Source organism: Megalobrama amblycephala, linkage group LG17, assembly GCF_018812025.1.
Source record: "Megalobrama amblycephala isolate DHTTF-2021 linkage group LG17, ASM1881202v1, whole genome shotgun sequence".
Lineage (NCBI taxonomy): Eukaryota > Metazoa > Chordata > Actinopteri > Cypriniformes > Xenocyprididae > Megalobrama > Megalobrama amblycephala.
Genome location: NC_063060.1, coordinates 45,400,439 through 45,421,001, shown reverse-complemented (window position 1 = coordinate 45,421,001; position 20,563 = coordinate 45,400,439). Strand labels below are relative to the sequence as shown.

The window sequence follows — 20,563 nt, the reverse complement described above, 5'->3', positions numbered from 1 at the left end:
TCTCTTCTTCTAATTCTTCTTCCCTATTAGAATTATGGCAGTGTAGACACTGCTAAGTGTATTACTGCCCTCCACAGGTCAAAGTTTGAACTAAATTGTCATATACAATATGCTAGTGCAAGTTTATAACAATTAGTTCAAACTTTGACCTGTGGAGGGCAGTACTACACTAAGCAGTGGAATTTTAGTAGAGAAGAAGAAGAGGAGAGCTAGTTCAAGATGAGCATTTATGGTCAAAACTTATATATTTTTTTTTTTTTTTTTTTGAAAATGATTGATGGTTTCTCTACATAAGACTCTTATTCTTCGTCTGGGATCATGTAAAGCTCTTTGAAGCTGCACTGAAACTGACATTTTGACCTTTAACCATTTGGGCTCCACTGAAGTCCACTATATGGAGAAAAATCCTGGAATGTTTTCATCAAAAACCTTCATTTCTTTTCGACTGAAGAAAGAAAGACATGAACATCTTGGATGACATGGAGGAGAGAAAATTATCAGGACGTTTTAATTTGAAAGTGAACTAATCCTTTAATATCACACCATCCAAGCAAAGATGACCTCCAATTACAGCAAAAATATGTATTGAGCTATGAATGTAACCTCCGTGTTCTGCACAACTATTACGGCTGCATCGTCCCGTGGGGAAAAGCCAATCTATATTTGGACCTTAGATTTTCCAACTGTACATTCATTTACCGCTACACACGTTCCATTGGCCTTGTTTTTCCCCTAGACTAGAAATACTGGAGAATAAATGTTATTCATTTCACTTGCTCTGAGAGAATAAGAGGAGGAGGAGGAGGAGGAGGATATAGTCTGAAAATGAGGCACAGCTGTGTATTTGAGGCCAGAAGTGAGTAACACTGAAGCTTTGTGAGGATGTCAGCAACGGCCCCCAGATTGTTATTCAAGGAGTCGTTCCACATCACCCATCAGTCCTCCTTACAAAACATCTGGCATGAGGTGAAATTGCTGAGCTTCAAGAGCTCTCTTTCAGCGAGAGGTCTCCGACTTCTGACCGACCCTCTACCGCAGGAAAGAAAGAAAGAAAGAACGAACGAGAGAGAGAGAGCTCAGGAATAATGTAGCCGCTCAGGGAGCACTTGACCTTCAAAGATCCTCCGCTGTTTCAGATGAACTTAACAGGCATCAGGTGGGTCTTGACTGACTGCTGCTTCACACACACACACACACACACACACACACACACACACACACACACACACACCTCCTCTGATATATGACAGGACACACTGGTGAGAGGAAGAGGGGTTATTTGAACATGGTCTGCCAAAAGACGATTAAAAATGCCCCCCAAAAGATTAAAATGCGTTTTGCAGGACTAAAGGAAAACCTTTCGTAACATCTGTTTTAACTTCTAACATGTCCATACATCACTGAGAGTTCATATATCACACAGAGCTCTCTTTTAAAATATGAAGTCTGTTTTTCTTGTGAGCTACAAAGAGTCATTCCCCTCTGTGAGACTCAATCAAAACTTCATTGAGCACATATCTGAGACAAAGATGTGATCGTCCTCTGTATTAGTTCTGTGACAGATGCAGAAGTGTGGTAATACTTTGCAGGAGGAAAAAAGCCAATGAAATGTTTTGACGCTTTAAAATAAATGATGGCCTTTAAAGGTCATTTAAAATAAATTATGGACAATTTGCTGGATATTTCATTTCATGAACTTTCAATGAAAATCAATGTTATATTCTAACTCTTTTTCGAAAAATAAATAATTACATAAAAAAGGAAGTGATACAGCAAAAAAAAATGTTGTACAAAATAATCCTATTCAGATCAATGTTATAAATTTAAAAGTATTTAATGAGTAGTCAGAATATGTTAAATCTGCAATCTAATAGACTATGTTACAATCTAAAAAGTGCTGGGTTAAAAACAACCCGAGTTGGGTTGAAAATGGACAAACCCAGCAATTGGGTTGTTTTAACCCAGGGAATGGGTTGTTTTAACTCAGCGATTGGGTTGTTTTAACCCAGCGAATGGGTTGTTTTAACTCAGTGATTGGGTTGTTTTAACCCATGGGTTGTTATAACCCAATGGGTTGTTTTTAACCAACGATTGGGCTGTTTTAACCCAGTGATTGGGTTGTTTTAACCCAGCGAATGGGTTGTTTTAACCCAGCGATTGGGTTGTTTTAACCCAGTGATTGGGTTGTTTTAACCCATCGAATTGGGTTGTTTTAACCCAGCGAATGGGTTGTTTTAACCCAGCGATTGGGTTGTTTTAACCCAGGGAATGGGTTGTTTAACCCAGCGATTGGGTTGTTTTAACCCAGTGATTGGGTTGTTTTAACCCAGCGAATGGGTTGTTTTAACCCAGCGATTGGGTTGTTTTAACTCAGCGATTGGGTTGTTTTAACCCAGTGATTGGGTTGTTTTAACCCAGTGATTGGGTTGTTTTAACCCAGCGAATGGGTTGTTTTAACCCAGGAAATGGGTTGTTATAACCCAGTGATTTGTTTGGGTTGTTTTTACCCAACAATTGGGTTGTTTTAACCCAGTGATTGGGTTGTTTTAACCCAGCGAATGGGTTGTTTTAACCCAGCGATTGGGTTGTTTTAACCCAGCGATTGGGTTGTTTTAACCCAGCGAATGGGTTGTTTTAACCAGCATTGGGTTGTTTTAACCCGAATGGGTTGTTTTAACCCAGCGATTGGGTTGTTTTAACCCAGCGATGGGTTGTTTTAACCCAGCGATTGGGTTGTTTTAACTCAGTGATTGGGTTGTTTTAACCCAGGAAATGGGTTGTTATAACCCAGTGATTTGTTTGGGTTGTTTTTACCCAACGATTGGGTTGTTTTAACCCAGTGATTGGGTTGTTTTAACCCAGCGAATGGGTTGTTTTAACCCAGCGATTGGGTTGTTTTAACCCATCGAATGGGTTGTTTTAACCCAGTGATTGGGTTGTTTTAACCAAGCGATTGGGTTGTTTTAACCCAGCGAATGGGTTGTTTTAACCCAGTGATTGGGTTGTTTTAACCCAGCGAATGGGTTGTTTTAACCCAGTGATTGGGATGTTTTAACTCAGTGATTGGGTTGTTTTAACCCAGAGAATGGGTTGTTTTAACCCAATGATTGGGTTGTTTTAACCCAGCAGTTGGGTTAAATGTTTGCCCATCCTTGCTGGGAAGTTTTATTTAACTCAACTATTGCTTAAAAATTGCTGTATTGCTGGCTCAATATGTTGGAAATTAACATTTATTAATATGTTTAATTAGTAATAATTAAACAATAAACATTTATTAAATTGCTTATTAATAAATGTTCACCTTTTGATTATTATTGTTGCCTCTAGTAATTATGTGTCTGATTTTTAATTTCCAACATATTTTGTTAAATAAAACATTTAACATTTTTCCTTGTTTTAAACTGTTCAAAAATTCAGTCAGTGTGTTCTCAGATCTGTGGACCCTCTGCCCAAAACATGTTTAGAGGGTTACAAAGTATACATTTGTATGAATGTCAGTGAATTAACAGAACAATTTGCAAACAAATGATGCTGGACCTATAGTGTTTCTCAGAACTATTTTCTAAGTCATCTCAATGACTTTTACCCAACTACGATTCTAGTGGATATATAAGTCAGTTCCCCTGAAGTCGTTCATCACATTAACTATGGACATAATCCACTAATGTCTGACATCCAGACAGTGTCCAAATACTTTTAGGGGTCACTGTATAAATACACTACAGAGAGCAGAGACACTAAAAAGAGGAAAGGCTGGAGAATTTATCTTTGTTTTAGTCTGTCCTCCCTTCTGAAAAGAACAACATTCGGTGGTTACACAGCATATGTGTTTTTAAATGCTGGTGTCCTCACCAGACTTTTAAACTAACAGTTTTAAAAGGGACCTATTATGCAAAATTCACTTTTATAAGGTGTTTGAACACAGATGTGTGTGTAAAAAACCAGACTATAATGGGAAAAATCCACCCACTCCTTTTTAATCCCCATAAATCATTAACAGTCTCTCCAAATGAGCATTTCCAGATTTCCCCCTCCACTTACGTAAGAAGCCCCACCCACGACTGCTGACAGACCCCGCCCTATTAGCTTAGCTCCTCCCCTGAGTGAGCTGACCACAGTCCGCCATGTTTATCTCCTCGCCAGAGCATTTAACAGCAGCATTCAAGTAAGAAATGTATCCTTATTAAAGCTACTGAAGTTATTCAGTCAAGAGCAGTGAGTGATTTTTCTGGTTTTCTTTTGTTGCTTGATTCATATTAACAGCAGATACAGCAGTATGTACGGCATATTACGCTGTGCACGTGCTTCAGATGTGTGCGCTCAGAAAACCATAAATCAGAAGTTTAAACTGATATATCTTTAAAACACATGCAGATAATAAACTTTCATGATGAAGAAGAACTGAAATGTCCGTCAGCATGACCACGATAGATTATAATCAAAACCAAAAAATGTTTTAGTTTTTGGCAGAGTATCCGAGGAACAAGCTGTACAGGCTCCGCCCTTTTCCGGAAAGGGGGTGGGGAGCAGCAGCTCATTTGCATTTAAAGACACATGCACGAAATGTACTGCTATGCAACATGCTATAATAAATGATCTGTGCTGTATTTTGAGCTGAAACTTCACAGACACCAGGTGACTTATATTACATCTTGTAAAAAGGGGCATAAAAGGTCCCCTTTAAAGTTCCTCAATTAACCAACTTAACAAAAAAGATGCTGGTTGACCAGCTTCACCAGCTCTTTCAATACTGAGAGCCATGACCCACTTTCCCTACTGTGAAATCAAATCAGCCTGGTCTTAATCGCTTCTAAGAGGGACCCACAGGCAATCAGCCAGGACGCACTTTAACCAGCATCCAGAATCTGTTTACTTCGACGACCCAGAAAGCTCTCGGGAATCTGCAGCAAACTGACCCAGTGTCTGCTGTTGGACCCAGCTGGAAATGTTAGGACATTACATATCACAGAGATCCCCACAGAGGAGCATTACACTGCAAGTAAAACAGTCCTCCCAATCTGACCGTTAAATGTGGCTTTTATTGATGTAACCTAATGTAACAGGTTGATTTAGTCATATTGGCTTTTAACAGTATTTTAGAGGTTACCACATGAAGTTTATGCTGCCTCCAAGTCATCCTGGGAACTTGAGTTCAGAATTCGTAAATGTGAAGTGACACATTTAAGTGGTCTTGATCTCAATAAAACAGATCGATGCACTGGGGAATTTAACATTTCTTATCCTTTTTCAACTCCCATCAAATGCATGAGGCAAATTTAAGGATGTGTTATGGATATTCAATATCACAGAGAAAACTGCCATATATACTGCCATTCAGATAATTTGTTATTATCTCATAATTTTTTTTTGATAAAATATATATAGTCAGAATTTCACTATTTGTCATGCTTCAAATTTAATCATCATATCAAAAACAAAGATTTGTGATTTGATCCTGATATCACAATATGACCTGTTCACCGGTCTAACCCGTTCACCCGTTTTGAAGCATCACGCTGATCCCATTCAATTTCCTGGATCCTGCACGAGAAATAAAGCATGACGTAGTGTTCAAAAGAGTGCAAGACAGCAGGACTTACTGAAGGGCATAAGACTGGAACAGAGATGAATTAAATACGCCAACTAAAGAGAAGGAATGAAAGAGTCTGAGTATGAACGATCAGCCGACGTCATAGAGGAGGAGACAGTGGGATTCAGTGGAGGGAGAAAGTGTATTGGGTTCCAGGACAGAGGATTGGAAGATGACAGGTGTCTAGGCTGCTCTGGTCTCTGCTGGAACTGTAATTGGTTGTGGCAGACGCAGACAGCATGAATGGCCTGCTTCAGGCCTCCAGGGGTCAGGTAGAGAGACGGAGGAGAAAAAAAAAAAAAAAAAAAAACATCAATTCAAAGCCGTGAGAGAAAAAAAAGAAAGAGAGGAAGAGACAGAACCAAAACAGTGTGCAATGAGTGCAATTGAGGATATGTATCCAGTGGTGTGTTTTGACAGCAAATCTCAATTTCATAATGATATAATCCCTGTGACAGCACACATCAGGTTATTTTTTGCCATGGACGTGTAGGGTTACTTAGAGAGAAAGAAAGGATGGCTGAAATCTACACAGCGCACAGGGACTTGTACAAGTCAGATATTCTGTTTAATCAGTGAGACACTATACGACATCAGTACCTTGGGTAACATGGAAGTCTGCATATAACACACTGACTTATAAATACACAGCCTCGTGTCAAAATAGAAACAAACACGAGCAACATTTGACAGAATCTAAAAATTGTACACAGGAACAGTCCAAAACATTCATTATAAATATCTACCGAGCTAAAAACATCTCATTGTGGTTTCCTGCAAAGTAGTTTCACCAATCATCTGATGCAAGAGCTTCAATCTGACTGGTTGTTTTATGCGATTTCTGGGAATCTGGGTGGAAAGGTTTCAGTAAGTACAACACAGTCTTGCTGAAAATCTTCACTGAATTGAAGCTTGAGTTTTACATATTTGCTAATTTAATTAATGACCTAGAATCGGCATAGACTCTTAGATATTTCTGACTCCTTTAACATCACAATGTTTCATTTATTCTGTGATAATCAGATATTGGGTCACCAAAATTAAATTATGGCCATTACTGATTGTCATTTAGCTCAAAATTCTCCACAGATCAAACTGTCAGTAGCGGTGTTCAGCCTTATGTTCAACAACAAAACAGGACAATCTCACGCACTGAAAATGTCAGAAACTGTCAGTAGCGGTGTTCAGCCTTATGTTCAACAACAAAACAGGAAATCTCAAGCACTGAAAATGTCAGAAACTGTCAGTAGCGGTGTTCAGCCTTATATGTTCAACAACAAAACAGGACAATCTCACGCACTGAAAATGTCAGAAACTGTCAGTAGCGGTGTTCAGCCTTATATGTTCAACAACAAAACAGGACAATCTCACGCACTGAAAATGTCAGAAACTGTCAGTAGCGGTGTTCAGCCTTATATGTTCAACAACAAAACAGGACAATCTCACGCACTGAAAATGTCAGAAACTGTCAGTAGCGGTGTTCAGCCTTATGTATTCAACAACAAAACAGGACAATCTCACGCACAGAAAATGTCAGAAACTGTCAGTAGCGGTGTTCAGCCTTATATGTTCAACAACAAAACAGGACAATCTCAGGCACTGAAAATGTCAGAAACTGTCAGTAGCGGTGTTCAGCCTTATATGTTCAACAACAAAACAGGACAATCTCACGCACTGAAAATGTCAGAAACTGTCAGTAGCGGTGTTCAGCCTTATATGTTCAACAACAAAACAGGACAATCTCACGCACTGAAAATGTCAGAAACTGTCAGTAGCGGTGTTCAGCCTTATATGTTCAACAACAAAACAGGACAATCTCACGCACTGAAAATGTCAGAAACTGTCAGTAGCGGTGTTCAGGCTTATATGTTCAACAACAAAACAGGACAATCTCACGCACTGAAAATGTCAGAAACTGTCAGTAGCGGTGTTCAGCCTTATATGTTCAACAACAAAACAGGACAATCTCACGCACTGAAAATGTCAGAAACTGTCAGTAGCGGTGTTCAGCCTTATATGTTCAACAACAAAACAGGACAATCTCACGCACTGAAAATGTCAGAAACTGTCAGTAGCGGTGTTCAGGCTTATATGTTCAACAACAAAACAGGACAATCTCACGCACTGAAAATGTCAGAAACTGTCAGTAGCGGTGTTCAGCCTTATATGTTCAACAACAAAACAGGACAATCTCACGCACTGAAAATGTCAGAAACTGTCAGTAGCGGTGTTCAGCCTTATATGTTCAACAACAAAACAGGACAATCTCACACTGAAAATGTCAGAAACTGTCAGTAGCGGTGTTCAGCCTTATATGTTCAACAACAAAACAGGACAATCTCACGCACTGAAAATGTCAGAAACTGTCAGTAGCGGTGTTCAGCCTTATATGTTCAACAACAAAACAGGACAATCTCACGCACTGAAAATGTCAGAAACTGTCAGTAGCGGTGTTCAGGCTTATATGTTCAACAACAAAACAGGACAATCTCACGCACTGAAAATGTCAGAAACTGTCAGTAGCGGTGTTCAGCCTTATATGTTCAACAACAAAACAGGACAATCTCACGCACTGAAAATGTCAGAAACTGTCAGTAGCGGTGTTCAGCCTTATATGTTCAACAACAAAACAGGACAATCTCACGCACTGAAAATGTCAGAAACTGTTAGTAGCGGTGTTCAGCCTTATATGTTCAACAACAAAACAGGACAATCTCACGCACTGAAAATGTCAGAAACTGTCAGTAGCGGTGTTCAGCCTTATATGTTCAACAACAAAACAGGACAATCTCACGCACTGAAAATGTCAGAAACTGTCAGTAGCGGTGTTCAGGCTTATATGTTCAACAACAAAACAGGACAATCTCACGCACTGAAAATGTCAGAAACTGTCAGTAGCGGTGTTCAGCCTTATATGTTCAACAACAAAACAGGACAATCTCACGCACTGAAAATGTCAGAAACTGTCAGTAGCGGTGTTCAGCCTTATATGTTCAACAACAAAACAGGACAATCTCACACTGAAAATGTCAGAAACTGTCAGTAGCGGTGTTCAGCCTTATGTATTCAACAACAAAACAGGACAATCTCACGCACAGAAAATGTCAGAAACTGTCAGTAGCGGTGTTCAGCCTTATATGTTCAACAACAAAACAGGACAATCTCACGCACTGAAAATGTCAGAAACTGTCAGTAGCGGTGTTCAGCCTTATATGTTCAACAACAAAACAGGACAATCTCACGCACTGAAAATGTCAGAAACTGTCAGTAGCGGTGTTCAGCCTTATATGTTCAACAACAAAACAGGACAATCTCACGCACTGAAAATGTCAGAAACTGTCAGTAGCGGTGTTCAGCCTTATATGTTCAACAACAAAACAGGACAATCTCACGCACTGAAAATGTCAGAAACTGTCAGTAGCGGTGTTCAGCCTTATATGTTCAACAACAAAACAGGACAATCTCACGCACTGAAAATGTCAGAAACTGTCAGTAGCGGTGTTCAGCCTTATATGTTCAACAACAAAACAGGACAATCTCACGCACTGAAAATGTCAGAAACTGTCAGTAGCTGTGTTCAGCCTTATATGTTCAACAACAAAACAGGACAATCTCACACTGAAAATGTCAGAAACTGTCAGTAGCGGTGTTCAGCCTTATGTATTCAACAACAAAACAGGACAATCTCAGGCACAGAAAATGTCAGAAACTGTCAGTAGCGGTGTTCAGCCTTATATGTTCAACAACAAAACAGGACAATCTCACGCACTGAAAATGTCAGAAACTGTCAGTAGCGGTGTTCAGCCTTATGTGTTCAACAACAAAACAGGACAATCTCACGCACAGAAAATGTCAGAAACTGTCAGTAGCGGTGTTCAGCCTTATATGTTCAACAACAAAACAGGACAATCTCACGCACTGAAAATGTCAGAAACTGTCAGTAGCGGTGTTCAGCCTTATATGTTCAACAACAAAACAGGACAATCTCACGCACTGAAAATGTCAGAAACTGTCAGTACCGGTGATCAACCTTTGTGAAAATCCAGCGTTGAAAATACCCTAGTTTGTGAAGTAGTCTGGCGCAAAATGAGTGGCGCAAATGTATAAGACTTTACTGATTTTCTTCAGGACATTTCCTTCAAAAATGAAATTTAACCAGTGTCCTCAGTGACTCAGATGGTGGGGGTCTATGGAGACTCTTATGAAATGACAGACTATATTAAAATATACAGTATGATAAATGGATATTCATGTTAAGATTACATTTAACAGTGTTATTAAATATTAGATGACATTTTTCTATTCATGTAAGCAATGAGAGCTCAACAGAAACAAGCCCTGCCTACCCATCCTGAACACTTCAAAGCAACAGACTTATTCATCCAGCTGATAAGAGCAGCAACACAATAACCTACCTGAGATTATCAGATAGACCCCCAACGCTGTGAATGAAGCCCACTGAAAGAGCACTGCGCTAATGAGAGCTCTCATGAGACCGAAGACAGCCTGAGCATGTTAATTATCTACAAGGGTGTGAAGGTCCATTTCCTAATGCCACTTGGGGGAAAAAAAACGAAAAAAAAAAAAAAAAACACGACCTATGGTGGTTCACAAGAACTCATCTGGGCTTCTGGAGATGGGCCGTTCTGGTAAGATTGATGATAGATTTACAGTAAACTCATTAAGTGCATCTCTGAATATTTCAGCCGATTTAAATCACTAAATTCCACATCCGATCCAGCATTAAATATACATTAAGGAATCAATAACAAAAACATAATTCAAGGTGTGTGTTAAGCTGGCCTTAGTAAATTATGACCTGCTGTCTTACATTCCTGGAGAAACTGCTGACAAATCCTCATAACACCTATTTAAAGGGATAGTACACTCACAAATTTTAATTGTGTCATTATTTACTCAACCGCATATTCAAAATCACAATCCTCCTTTCTGTGGAAAAACAACAAAAAAACAAAAAAAAAAACATGAATTTTCGAACAATATCGCAATTGATATGATTCACAATACAGAGTCAGTTTTATTCAAGACTCGGGTTACTGTAGGCTATTTATATGGTATAATTTACACAAAAATGTCAATTCTGTTATCATATATCACCCTCATGTCGTTTCAGACATATATGATTTTCATTCAACTTCCAAACTCAAATGAAGATATTTTTTATGAAACCTGAGAGATTTCTGTCTCCCCATTTAAAGTCCATTCAGAGACATTACTACTTTAAACCACTTATAATTAATATATAATAATGCAATGGGGGAATAGTTGTGGGTCCTGCTAATAAAAAAAAAATATATATATATTATTATTTTAATAATAATAATAATAATAAAAAACTCTCTTCTTTATTTTGGCTTAAAATATCGTTCAGTATCACGATTTGTATCGAATTGTGATTCGTGACATGAACGTATAGTGTACACCCCAACTAAATTTTAGGTGTTCCTTTAATACAAAAGGATATATTAAGTATAAGTTATTTAAACCATAATATAATATAGCAGTATAATTTGATATCGGCTGTAGTTCTGCTCGATCTAGCGGCAGCTGAAAGTGTAGCAGTGCCTTATATCACAATCTACAAACCGGCCACGTACACAGACATGCCATCTTTCTGATAAATGTCGTTACACCCAAAAAGTGCATGAAAAACTTTTAAAATACATGGCTACAAGGATATTAATATTTCATAAACAATACCATATGCATCATCTGAGAAAACCATAGAGGCTACATCCAGAGGTCTCAATGGAAACGTACAAGTGCTCTACCCTGCCCGGCACAGAGGACAACACGGCTCAACCAAACACACACGCCTGCACCTTTTAAAACACATTTATTCACGACTGTCAAAAAATGCAGACTTGAACAAACATACGCTGATCAGGATTCAAATTGACTTCCTTGCTGATTTCCAAATGAGCAGTGTTGACGGGCAGCATGCAGCCAAGCCTAATTGAATGTCATCATTTTCCATTATTTGTTGCCTTTTTTAAATGAAAGCACTTAGCCTTTTTTATTCACGTTTCTCAGAGACAGTTGGATCCATGAGTCCTAATGAATATTTAAACAGGGAGCAGCGGTCTCATCTCCTGAGTGGTCTCAGAGCGTCGCTAGAGCCTGCGTCGGGAAGGAGGGGTGACCATTACCGAAACTCAGCCACGGAGCGGCTGAAGAAAAACACGGATATTACAAAAACAGCACTATGGAAAATGTCAGTAATTAGAACTGGCTGCCATTTCAGAGGCAGAGCGGGCCCGGCTAATGAGTCCATTAGCACCTTCCTTGCATAAAGAAGACAAGCAAAAAAGCCTCATTTTAATACATTAGCCTGCTGACAGTTTCACCGCAGAGGCTATTCAGCGCAGCTGACGCGCTTTTCCGAGGGCTCTGACCTTTTGTTTGCTGAGCGCTGGCTCCGAGGAGAGAGTGGATTCAGCTCTCCTGGGCATAAACACTGGAGAGAGTGTGAGAAACCAACACCTTCTGCTTTCACTGACTCATTGAGAATATCAGCAGCTCGCTGCTTTTTCACTTACTAACGGTACAGAAGAGGTAACACAATTGCTCATGTGGGCATTAGTCAAGCAAAGTTTCCAAATTTAGCCGGCACTCAAGTCCTCGAAAACACTCGAAAAGCTTGCCGTTTAGATGAATACACATTTCACCTTGGCCCACAGCCAGCAAACTGTGAAACGAATGAAGTGCTCTTGTGTTTTTTCCTACTCAATTTCACTCTGCTATGAAATTTCATCAGATAAAAGTAAAAGTCTGGTCACTCCCACTTCTCTCTAAATACTCTAAATGTCTTTGCCCACAAACTTAATTGCATAGTTCAACCTTAGTTCGTCAATTACGCACACTCAATGGTATTCCAAACCTGTGTGAGTTTCTTTATTTCATGGCACAGACAAGGAGACGTTTAGCAGAATGCTCATACCTTTTTACATACAAGCGACAAACGGCTTTCAAGTGCAAAAAATAAAAAAGCATCATAAAATGATCCTTCAGAAATCATTCTAATATGCTAAATTATAGTCATTTCTTATTATATCATCAATGTTAAAAACATTCGTGCTGCTTAATATTTTTAGTGGACATTTTTTCAGGATACTTTTTAAGATTAGAGATAGAAAACTATTGTAACATTACACATGTCTTTACTGTCACTTTAGATCAATGCAATGCATTCTTGATTAATAAAAATATTAAGTTTCTTTAAAAACAAATCTTACTGGCCAATTTAGCGCAAGAGACTACGGTCACACTTTATTTCGATGGTCCATTTTAGACATTCTACTAACTATAAGTAACTTTGCAACTACTGTACATGTCAATTAACGCTCATTAGAGTATAAGGAGACTGTTAGGTTAGAGTTTGGTTCAGTAGAATAAGTGACATGTAGTTGCAAAATTACTTAGAATAAGTGACATAGAGTAAGTGACACCGTGTCTACACCGGACGCGAACCGCGCAATGCAACGTGACAAAAGACAATAGAAGCCATTATAATCAGTGATGCTGTCTACACTGGATGTGGAGTGACGCGAGTGACAAATCTTCGACAGTAAACTGATGCATCGTTCTATTTATGACATACTGTAATGAAGGACAAATGCTTTGTCACGTCCAGTGTAGACAGCTTTTAGCCCTTGCAACAGTCGCGTCTGGTGTAGACACAGTGTGAATCTCTCCATCAGTGTCGACTCCGGTTTGAACAATGTAAGGCTGAACACTTTTGTCATTTTGGCTGTGTGAGATTCTCCAGCTTTGTTGTTGTTGAGCTGTTAAAGCTCCGCCCTCTTCTGGAAAGGGGGCGGGAACAGCAGCTCATTTGCATTTAAAGGGACACACACAAAAATGGTGTGCTTTTGCTCACACCAAAATAGGGCAAATTTGACAAGCTATAATAAATGATCTGTGGGGGATTTTGAGCTGAAACTTCGCAGACACATTCTGGAGACACCAGAGACTGATATTACATCTTGTGAAAAGTGGCATAATAGGTCCCCTTTAAAAAAAGTGTTACTGAGACGACTTTTATGGATTTTTTTGTGCTTGAAAGTCACGTTATAGGTCAAACGTATGCAAAACAACATGAGAATCGGTAAATAATGACTAATTTTAAGTGAACTAAAGCCTTAAATGTAGTTGCTGTGAAACATCTTTATTTTTTCAGTACTGGAAAGGATCGGTGTTTCTAATTATGCTGTTCTATCATGGTCGATCATCTCCCACCACAACAGTGGCCTACAGCACAAAGCATTAGATCCCTGATTCCTAATCCCACGCTAAGCTTTCCCAATATCTGCACGTTGTCTACCTGTCGATTAAACAATCATGCGGTCTCCAAGCCAGCTATTGTACTTCTAGCAGAAACCATTTCTAGAGAGTTTGTCAGCGTAATACAGATGGAGGATCATTCACAAATCCTCTATATAATCAGAGCTTACAGGGATAACTCATGTACTAAATATGAAAAGCCATCTGCTGTGCTGAAGTGTAATGCAGTTACTATGGTGAAAATAAAAAAAAAAGAGCCTGTGCTTACACATACCCACACACATCCAGCTATAATTCACCGCCTGAGATGAAGGATAAGGCCATATATTAGGTGACCTCTGGCCTTGCGCTGCCAATAGACCTCCATGATTAGCCATTTCGTCATGCTGGCCTGCAGACCACCAGCTCAACACGGTCAATCTCTATTTATTGAGTCTTGCGCTCTGTTAGCAAGACCTTCGGTGAGTTCTTATTTTGTTTTTCCACTGACCTCTCGCATGATTGATTGAACGATTCGACCGGAAAAGATACAGCTAGCTTTGTCTTGAATAAGGTTAATTGACCGGCAGAAAGCAATTCATTACACTGGCACGTTCTGATAAGATTATTTTGCAAAGAGTGACCATTCCTTGACCCGCTGTATGAGAAGGAGGGAAGGTTTCAAATAGGGATGTGCCTGAATTCAAATTCTGAATCCAGAAAGAAGATAACGGATTCTATTGGAGCCCAAAAGGGACACGGTGAAGGAAAAAATACATTTCAATTAGGGCTGTTGATTTAACGCGTTAGCAATTAGTTGTGGAAAAAAAATAAAGTGTTAAACAGACCTACGTAGTTCATTTTAAATTTCATACAGTTGATTGATGATGAGCATGAAGCAGAGCAACAACTCACTGCGTGATGAAGCCTAATGCAGTTATATGACCCTAAAATTCAAGATATAAGGGCAAAAATGCCCCTTTGTTAATTTTTTCTCTCATATTTATATCATGATATAGTTAAGCAATATCACACAAGTAACAAGCGCAATATCACACGAGTGCTGTTTTTGTCCTGAATAGCACGACTGCAAATATGATATTGCTTTTATACAACATTTATATTTTAGTCACAATATTGTCTGTTTTTGCTGTTTTCATTTTGCCAATGAAAATATTACTTGTAAATAATTGTTGTGCATCTCCGAGCAACACACAGCAGTGTTTAGTTTTTGAATGAATCTGTTTTGAGTGAATCAATCAGGTGAACCAATGATTCATTCTAAATGAATCTGCTGTTTGAACGAGTTGAATGAATGAATGACTCAGTGACTTAGTCATTTAGACATCTATTGCCACCTACTGGCCGTTTTAGTTTCTTATTTTGAGTATCATTTCATTAAAAAAAAACAAAAAAACATTAAAGATAGGCCTATAGTTCACCCAAAAATGAAAATTGTGTCATTTACTCACCCTCATGGCTATTGAAGCCTAAAAGTTTGTGTGTAATCAATTCTATGTTGAATAAAATATTTTTTTCCAAAGCTACTTTTTGTAATGTCATTTAACACAATAATGAGTTTAAATTATCTTTTGGAGATGATTTTCTTGATGTGCGATTAATTTGGCCCATTGTGTAATTAATTAGGTTAAACATTTGAATCGCTTGACAGCCCTAATTTCAATGCTTTTGCATTCTCTCACAATTAAACAGTTGGGTAATTATACCTTATATAATTTTCGGCATCAGGGAGCCATTAATAATATCCTAAATATTGAAGTCACTTTTGAATGCACACTTGCATTTTACTTTCTCTTTCGAAATTTGCGATCATGCATACTCTATGGCCCTGTCCCAAATGGCACCCTAAACACTCACTGTCTTCCTGCGAGTCCGCACTTTTGCAATGTAACGCCACTTTGACTGTCGGAAAGAAGTCGAGCTCGACCGCTCATGAGCACCCTTCTGAAACCTAAAATGACAAATGAGATGTATTTTGTGAAATTTGACGGCATGGAAATGTTTGAAATGAAATTCTATATTGCTATTTCTGCAATATCCAACAGAGAAAAACTATGTAGGATACTTTATCCCAGAATGCAATGTTCTCAATTTGATCATCCATTTCTAGAGTGATGAAAGATCTGGATGCAATATCAACAGTCATTTTAAATATTAACATTTCCCGCAGAACTGGACAACTTTAACACCGTTGCCATGGGTTGTTCATGCCCGCCGGATGAAGCGTCCCCAAATAACATTACATTTAGCCCCTGGAATGCCAATTTCACCAGGGGAACCCCACCAAAAATGTGGATTTTACCCCCCTGGAATGTGATTTTTACTAGGGGACCCCTGCTAAAACGCGATTGGGCTAGTTTTGGGCTAGTTTTGAGTAGCAACTGACCGGGTTTTGTTGTGAAAACCTGGCAACCCTGCTACTCTCATTCACAAATATCAGGATGTAGATATTGGTGCCATTAAATTAGCATAACTAAAACAAAATTCTTAGCAACAAAGCACAAAAAGCACAACATAAATGTATTTAACATAGAAAAATGGAGCTGATATCTGCTTGTGAGCGATGTGAAGTCTGTTAACGTTTCATCATGAAGGTGCTGTCATAAGCTCAGCAGGTCCCTCTGTGTTCCTCTAGCCTGCCCATTAGCAAACAACATGAAGCCACTCAGAAACCATCAGATGGGAAACAGCCAAATGCACAAAGAAAGAGAACAACAGCCCCACAATTACACTCACAGGAGCTCATCATGCTTTACTCACTTCCACTTTCCACAGCCGTCCGAGATCTCAAAGTTCATAAAAGAAAGTACACTGCATAATGATGCTACATGCAAATAAATAAAGATAAGCAGGAGTTTGCAGAACAGCTGGAAATTCAATCAACAAGAGGTTTGAACCTGTCAGAGCTGTGTGGGTTGCTAGATATTTGCTTTATGTTTCGGCGTGTTTGCAGGCTATGCAGAAATCAAAACAGCTAAAGAATAACGTGAGACGAAGCTAGTTCAAAAAACAAACAAACTGTTCTGAAATATACCAAAAATGTAGCATATAGTATTTGAATAATGAATTTTCTAAATATAATGATGTTTTAATGAAAATTGAGTATTTGTAAATATTTTTTTTAAAAGTTATTGTGAATATAGTTGTGATCATGGCCTCTCGTACCTTAAAGTTTAACCCAATGAATCAAGAAGATCTGGGGTTTGAGCTACTATTACACTACCTTAAAATGAGGCAAAAAGTAAGCAGATTTGAAAAAAAAAAAATTTAATTCAACAGCTGCCTTAGACTTCTTTGGAGAAAACTTGTACAAACTCATCCAGCGAACGCACACACACACCCACTCTTGAATAAAGGCAAGACTGTCTGCTGGAGGCCTATGGATTTGCAGAGCAAGTAAACAGAACAGATAGTCTTTGGAATGCTATGTCTCAATAATTTGTATCCCGGAGCACAACTACCTTCCCCAACACAGAGAAACGAGGCACAGAGTGAATCTGAATGAGTCACTGAAGCCCACAGCTATTTTCATTGCAAACTTATTTGCATTTGTTCGCAAAACACACACATACACTCTCACTTCAGAAGCAAACAAAGGGACTGCAACCGCTAAACAAAATCAGGTTCATCGTGTCATATTAACCAATAAATCCCCTAATAGAGTCTGAAAAACATGGGTTTTGTTATACAGTGGCCCCAAAAAGTATTCGGACACTTAAAATACATGAATGGCATTGCATTTTGTAAGAAAATATCCAAGTAGCTTGACTTGATGACTTCATACATCCAATAAAAATGACCTAGAATGCACTTAAAAGTGAACGCGAAAGAAAAGAAATGTTAGATTTGTCGGGTCTAGCATCATTTGCAGATATGCCACTTTTGATTGATATTTTGCATTTTGCTTGCAATGACATTCAAGCATATTAACAGGGATGCACTAATATTAAAATTCTGGCTAGTGCAGATAAGCTGAGAATTATAACAGATAACTGTTAAATGGCAGATTTTGTACAATTTTGTCTAAAAAAATTAAATCATTTGTTTTAAATGCTAGTAAATGCTAAGTGAATTTAGGCATCACAATATTATAATCTACAGTATGAATAAACGGATGTTCATTTTGAGATATGCTACATTTGAGATTACATTTAACAGTGTTATTAAATTTAAATGATGGCAAAAGTAAATATAAATGTAAAATTGGAGGAATGAGCATACACAGTTAAATATATCCAATATATATATATATATAACTATAAGAAATGGAGTGTCTATTTACACTAAGTGCTAATAGCAATCAGTATTTACACTAACTCCGCCCACCTATGTCTGGTTGGGTGACCCACATTTGGTTTTTGACCACTGTACATGTGTACAGTTTACCAATTTACTCATGTAGCCGCATTAAGATCTCTGAGATTGAACCAGCAAGGGCCTTTAAAATGAAGATACCAAAAGGAAAGATTGTTAAGAACCAGAATCTAAAAGGATATTACAATATCTTTAATATTTATTGAGTTACAAGCATGCAAACTTGCTTTTTTCCCATTTTTGAACTCTCACTGCTGGCGTACAATGCAACAAAGATTGCTAAAGTCAGCAGATTTTACTAATAGACCTACCAATCTCTGTGTAAAATTAAAATAATGATGCTGCCATCTTTCTAAAGTCATTTTTACACCCCTGTAAATTGGCTCAGATCTCAGGTGAAAATGGTCATTTTGACCCTCCTCTACAAAACAGTGGATTACTTAGTGAATATACATCTGTGACATTTAATATTTTGGCTTTCATCACTATTTATATTTGTCTTTCTACAGAAAAAAATATTAACAAATTTGAGCCAGGGAAATTTTCCAAATTTGGTTGATTTGACACGGAATGACCCTGCTATTTTCACTTGGGGTGATGATACATGGGACAACTTTTTGAGCAATGTCGCCGAGCGATGATGCTTGGGCACTTTCCCATTGAGAATGGGCAACAAATTTCTATCTGGATACTTTAGATCAAAATTTGTTGCCCATTCTCAATGGGAAAGTGCCCAAACGTCATCGCTCAGCGACACTGCCCAGCAACATAGCTCAAAAAAGTTGCCCTGTGTATCATCACTCTTAGTGAAGGCCAAAATACATCTAATTTCTATTTACACTTAGTGCAAATAGCCGCTGCCATAAAGAAAACAACTTTAATATTGCTTACAATAACCAAACAATATGTGAACTGCCATTGAGATGATTGGGAAAAATGTCCCAATTTACAGAGTGCATCCCTACGCTATAAAGTGTCTAAATACTTTTAATCAAAGTTGCCAAAACAGGAACACAATAAGATTCTCACTCACGCTGACAGAAGTCCTTGTTCTCTTCGAAGCCTGGCTTGCAGACACAGCGTCCAATGGGCACCAGCCATCCACCGTCTCCACTGCAGTACATCCTCGGCGCCTCAAACTCCTCAGAGTCGTTCACACAAGATCCCCTAACCTCCACCAGAGCCGAATCTCCCCCTGTCACCGTGTCGGGAAACTGGGCCAAGTTCAGAACGGCAAGAGGACACTTCTTATAGAAGACCCTCAGGGACACCAAAGCGATGCAGGCTCCGACATCTTGGAAAGCCAGGTAGAAACCCTTCTTGCTCAAGTTACTGATGTCCCTCACTTCCGTGTTTAGTTTCATGACACGATCGCCCACGTCGGTCTGCGTGAAGCTCTCGTCGGCTGCGATGGTGTCGATCTTTATGTACTGGCTCTCCTTGATGAACCACAGGTTGGCGTTGTTGGACTCGTAGTAGTACATGTTGAAAGTTTCTTTGCAGGTGCCAGGGACTCCGGGCAGACTGTTGCAGTCACGCAGGGTGAACTTAATCTCGATGTAGACGCGCTGCGCTCCATCTCGTGGGATGTGGCGCGTGCGTAGCCAGTTGTTCTGATTAGCCTCCATCACATTACACACCTGGTAGGAGCGCATGGGGGTGTTCCTCTCATCCATCACACTGATTTCCTCCCACTGCAACAGACACAACAACTGTTATGGTTGTTTTTTCAAAAACCTATTTTATATTCTAGAAACTTTAGTGTGTTGTATAATATATGTATATGTTTGATCTATTTATCAAAGAAATCTGTAGAAACTTTATCATGGTTAGAATGCCCCTAAAATTCAAGATATCAGGGCAAAAATTTCCATGTATGAGTTTTAATCTCATATTTATATCATGATATAGATAAGCAATATCACACGAGTTCTGTTTTTGTCCTGAATATCACATGTGCAAATGTGAGATTGATTTTATACAACAGTTCAATAAATACAAAGTTAATATTGTGTTATATTTTAGACATTCGCTATATTTGAGTGAATCAATCGGGTGAACCAATGATTCAATGACTCATTCATGAAGAGAACCATTTACTTCATTTCTGAATGAATCAGCCGTTTGAATGAATCGCATGAATGAATGACTGAATAGCTGGGTTTTCGTCCAAACGTGAAGCAAATCCTTTCAAAGTTTGCAAAAAAAAAAAAAGAAAATAAAAGAAAAAACAATGTGAAATTAGACGCGTTTCCGTCGAGTTGTTTGAGCGGATGTTGGTGGTATTGGTAACCAACAGTAAATAAAACACCATTAGCAGAAACAGCCGATTGGTCACGTGGGTTTAATGTTTGC

The 20,563-nt window shown here is 38.7% G+C and overlaps 1 protein-coding gene across 3 annotated transcripts in view; it reads right to left on the bottom strand.

The window, feature by feature from the left end:
- epha4b (eph receptor A4b) overlaps positions 1-20,563 on the bottom strand; it is a 179,083-nt gene that overhangs the window by 99,923 nt on the left and 58,597 nt on the right. For all 3 annotated transcript variants that reach the window (XR_007181069.1, XM_048164790.1, XM_048164789.1), the window contains exon 3: positions 19,242-19,902. Coding sequence is in view for 2 of the 3 variants with exons in the window: in XM_048164790.1 (XP_048020747.1) it covers positions 19,242-19,902 (661 nt within the window). In the remaining variant the exon portion in view is untranslated. The remainder of the gene's footprint in view (positions 1-19,241; positions 19,903-20,563) is intronic.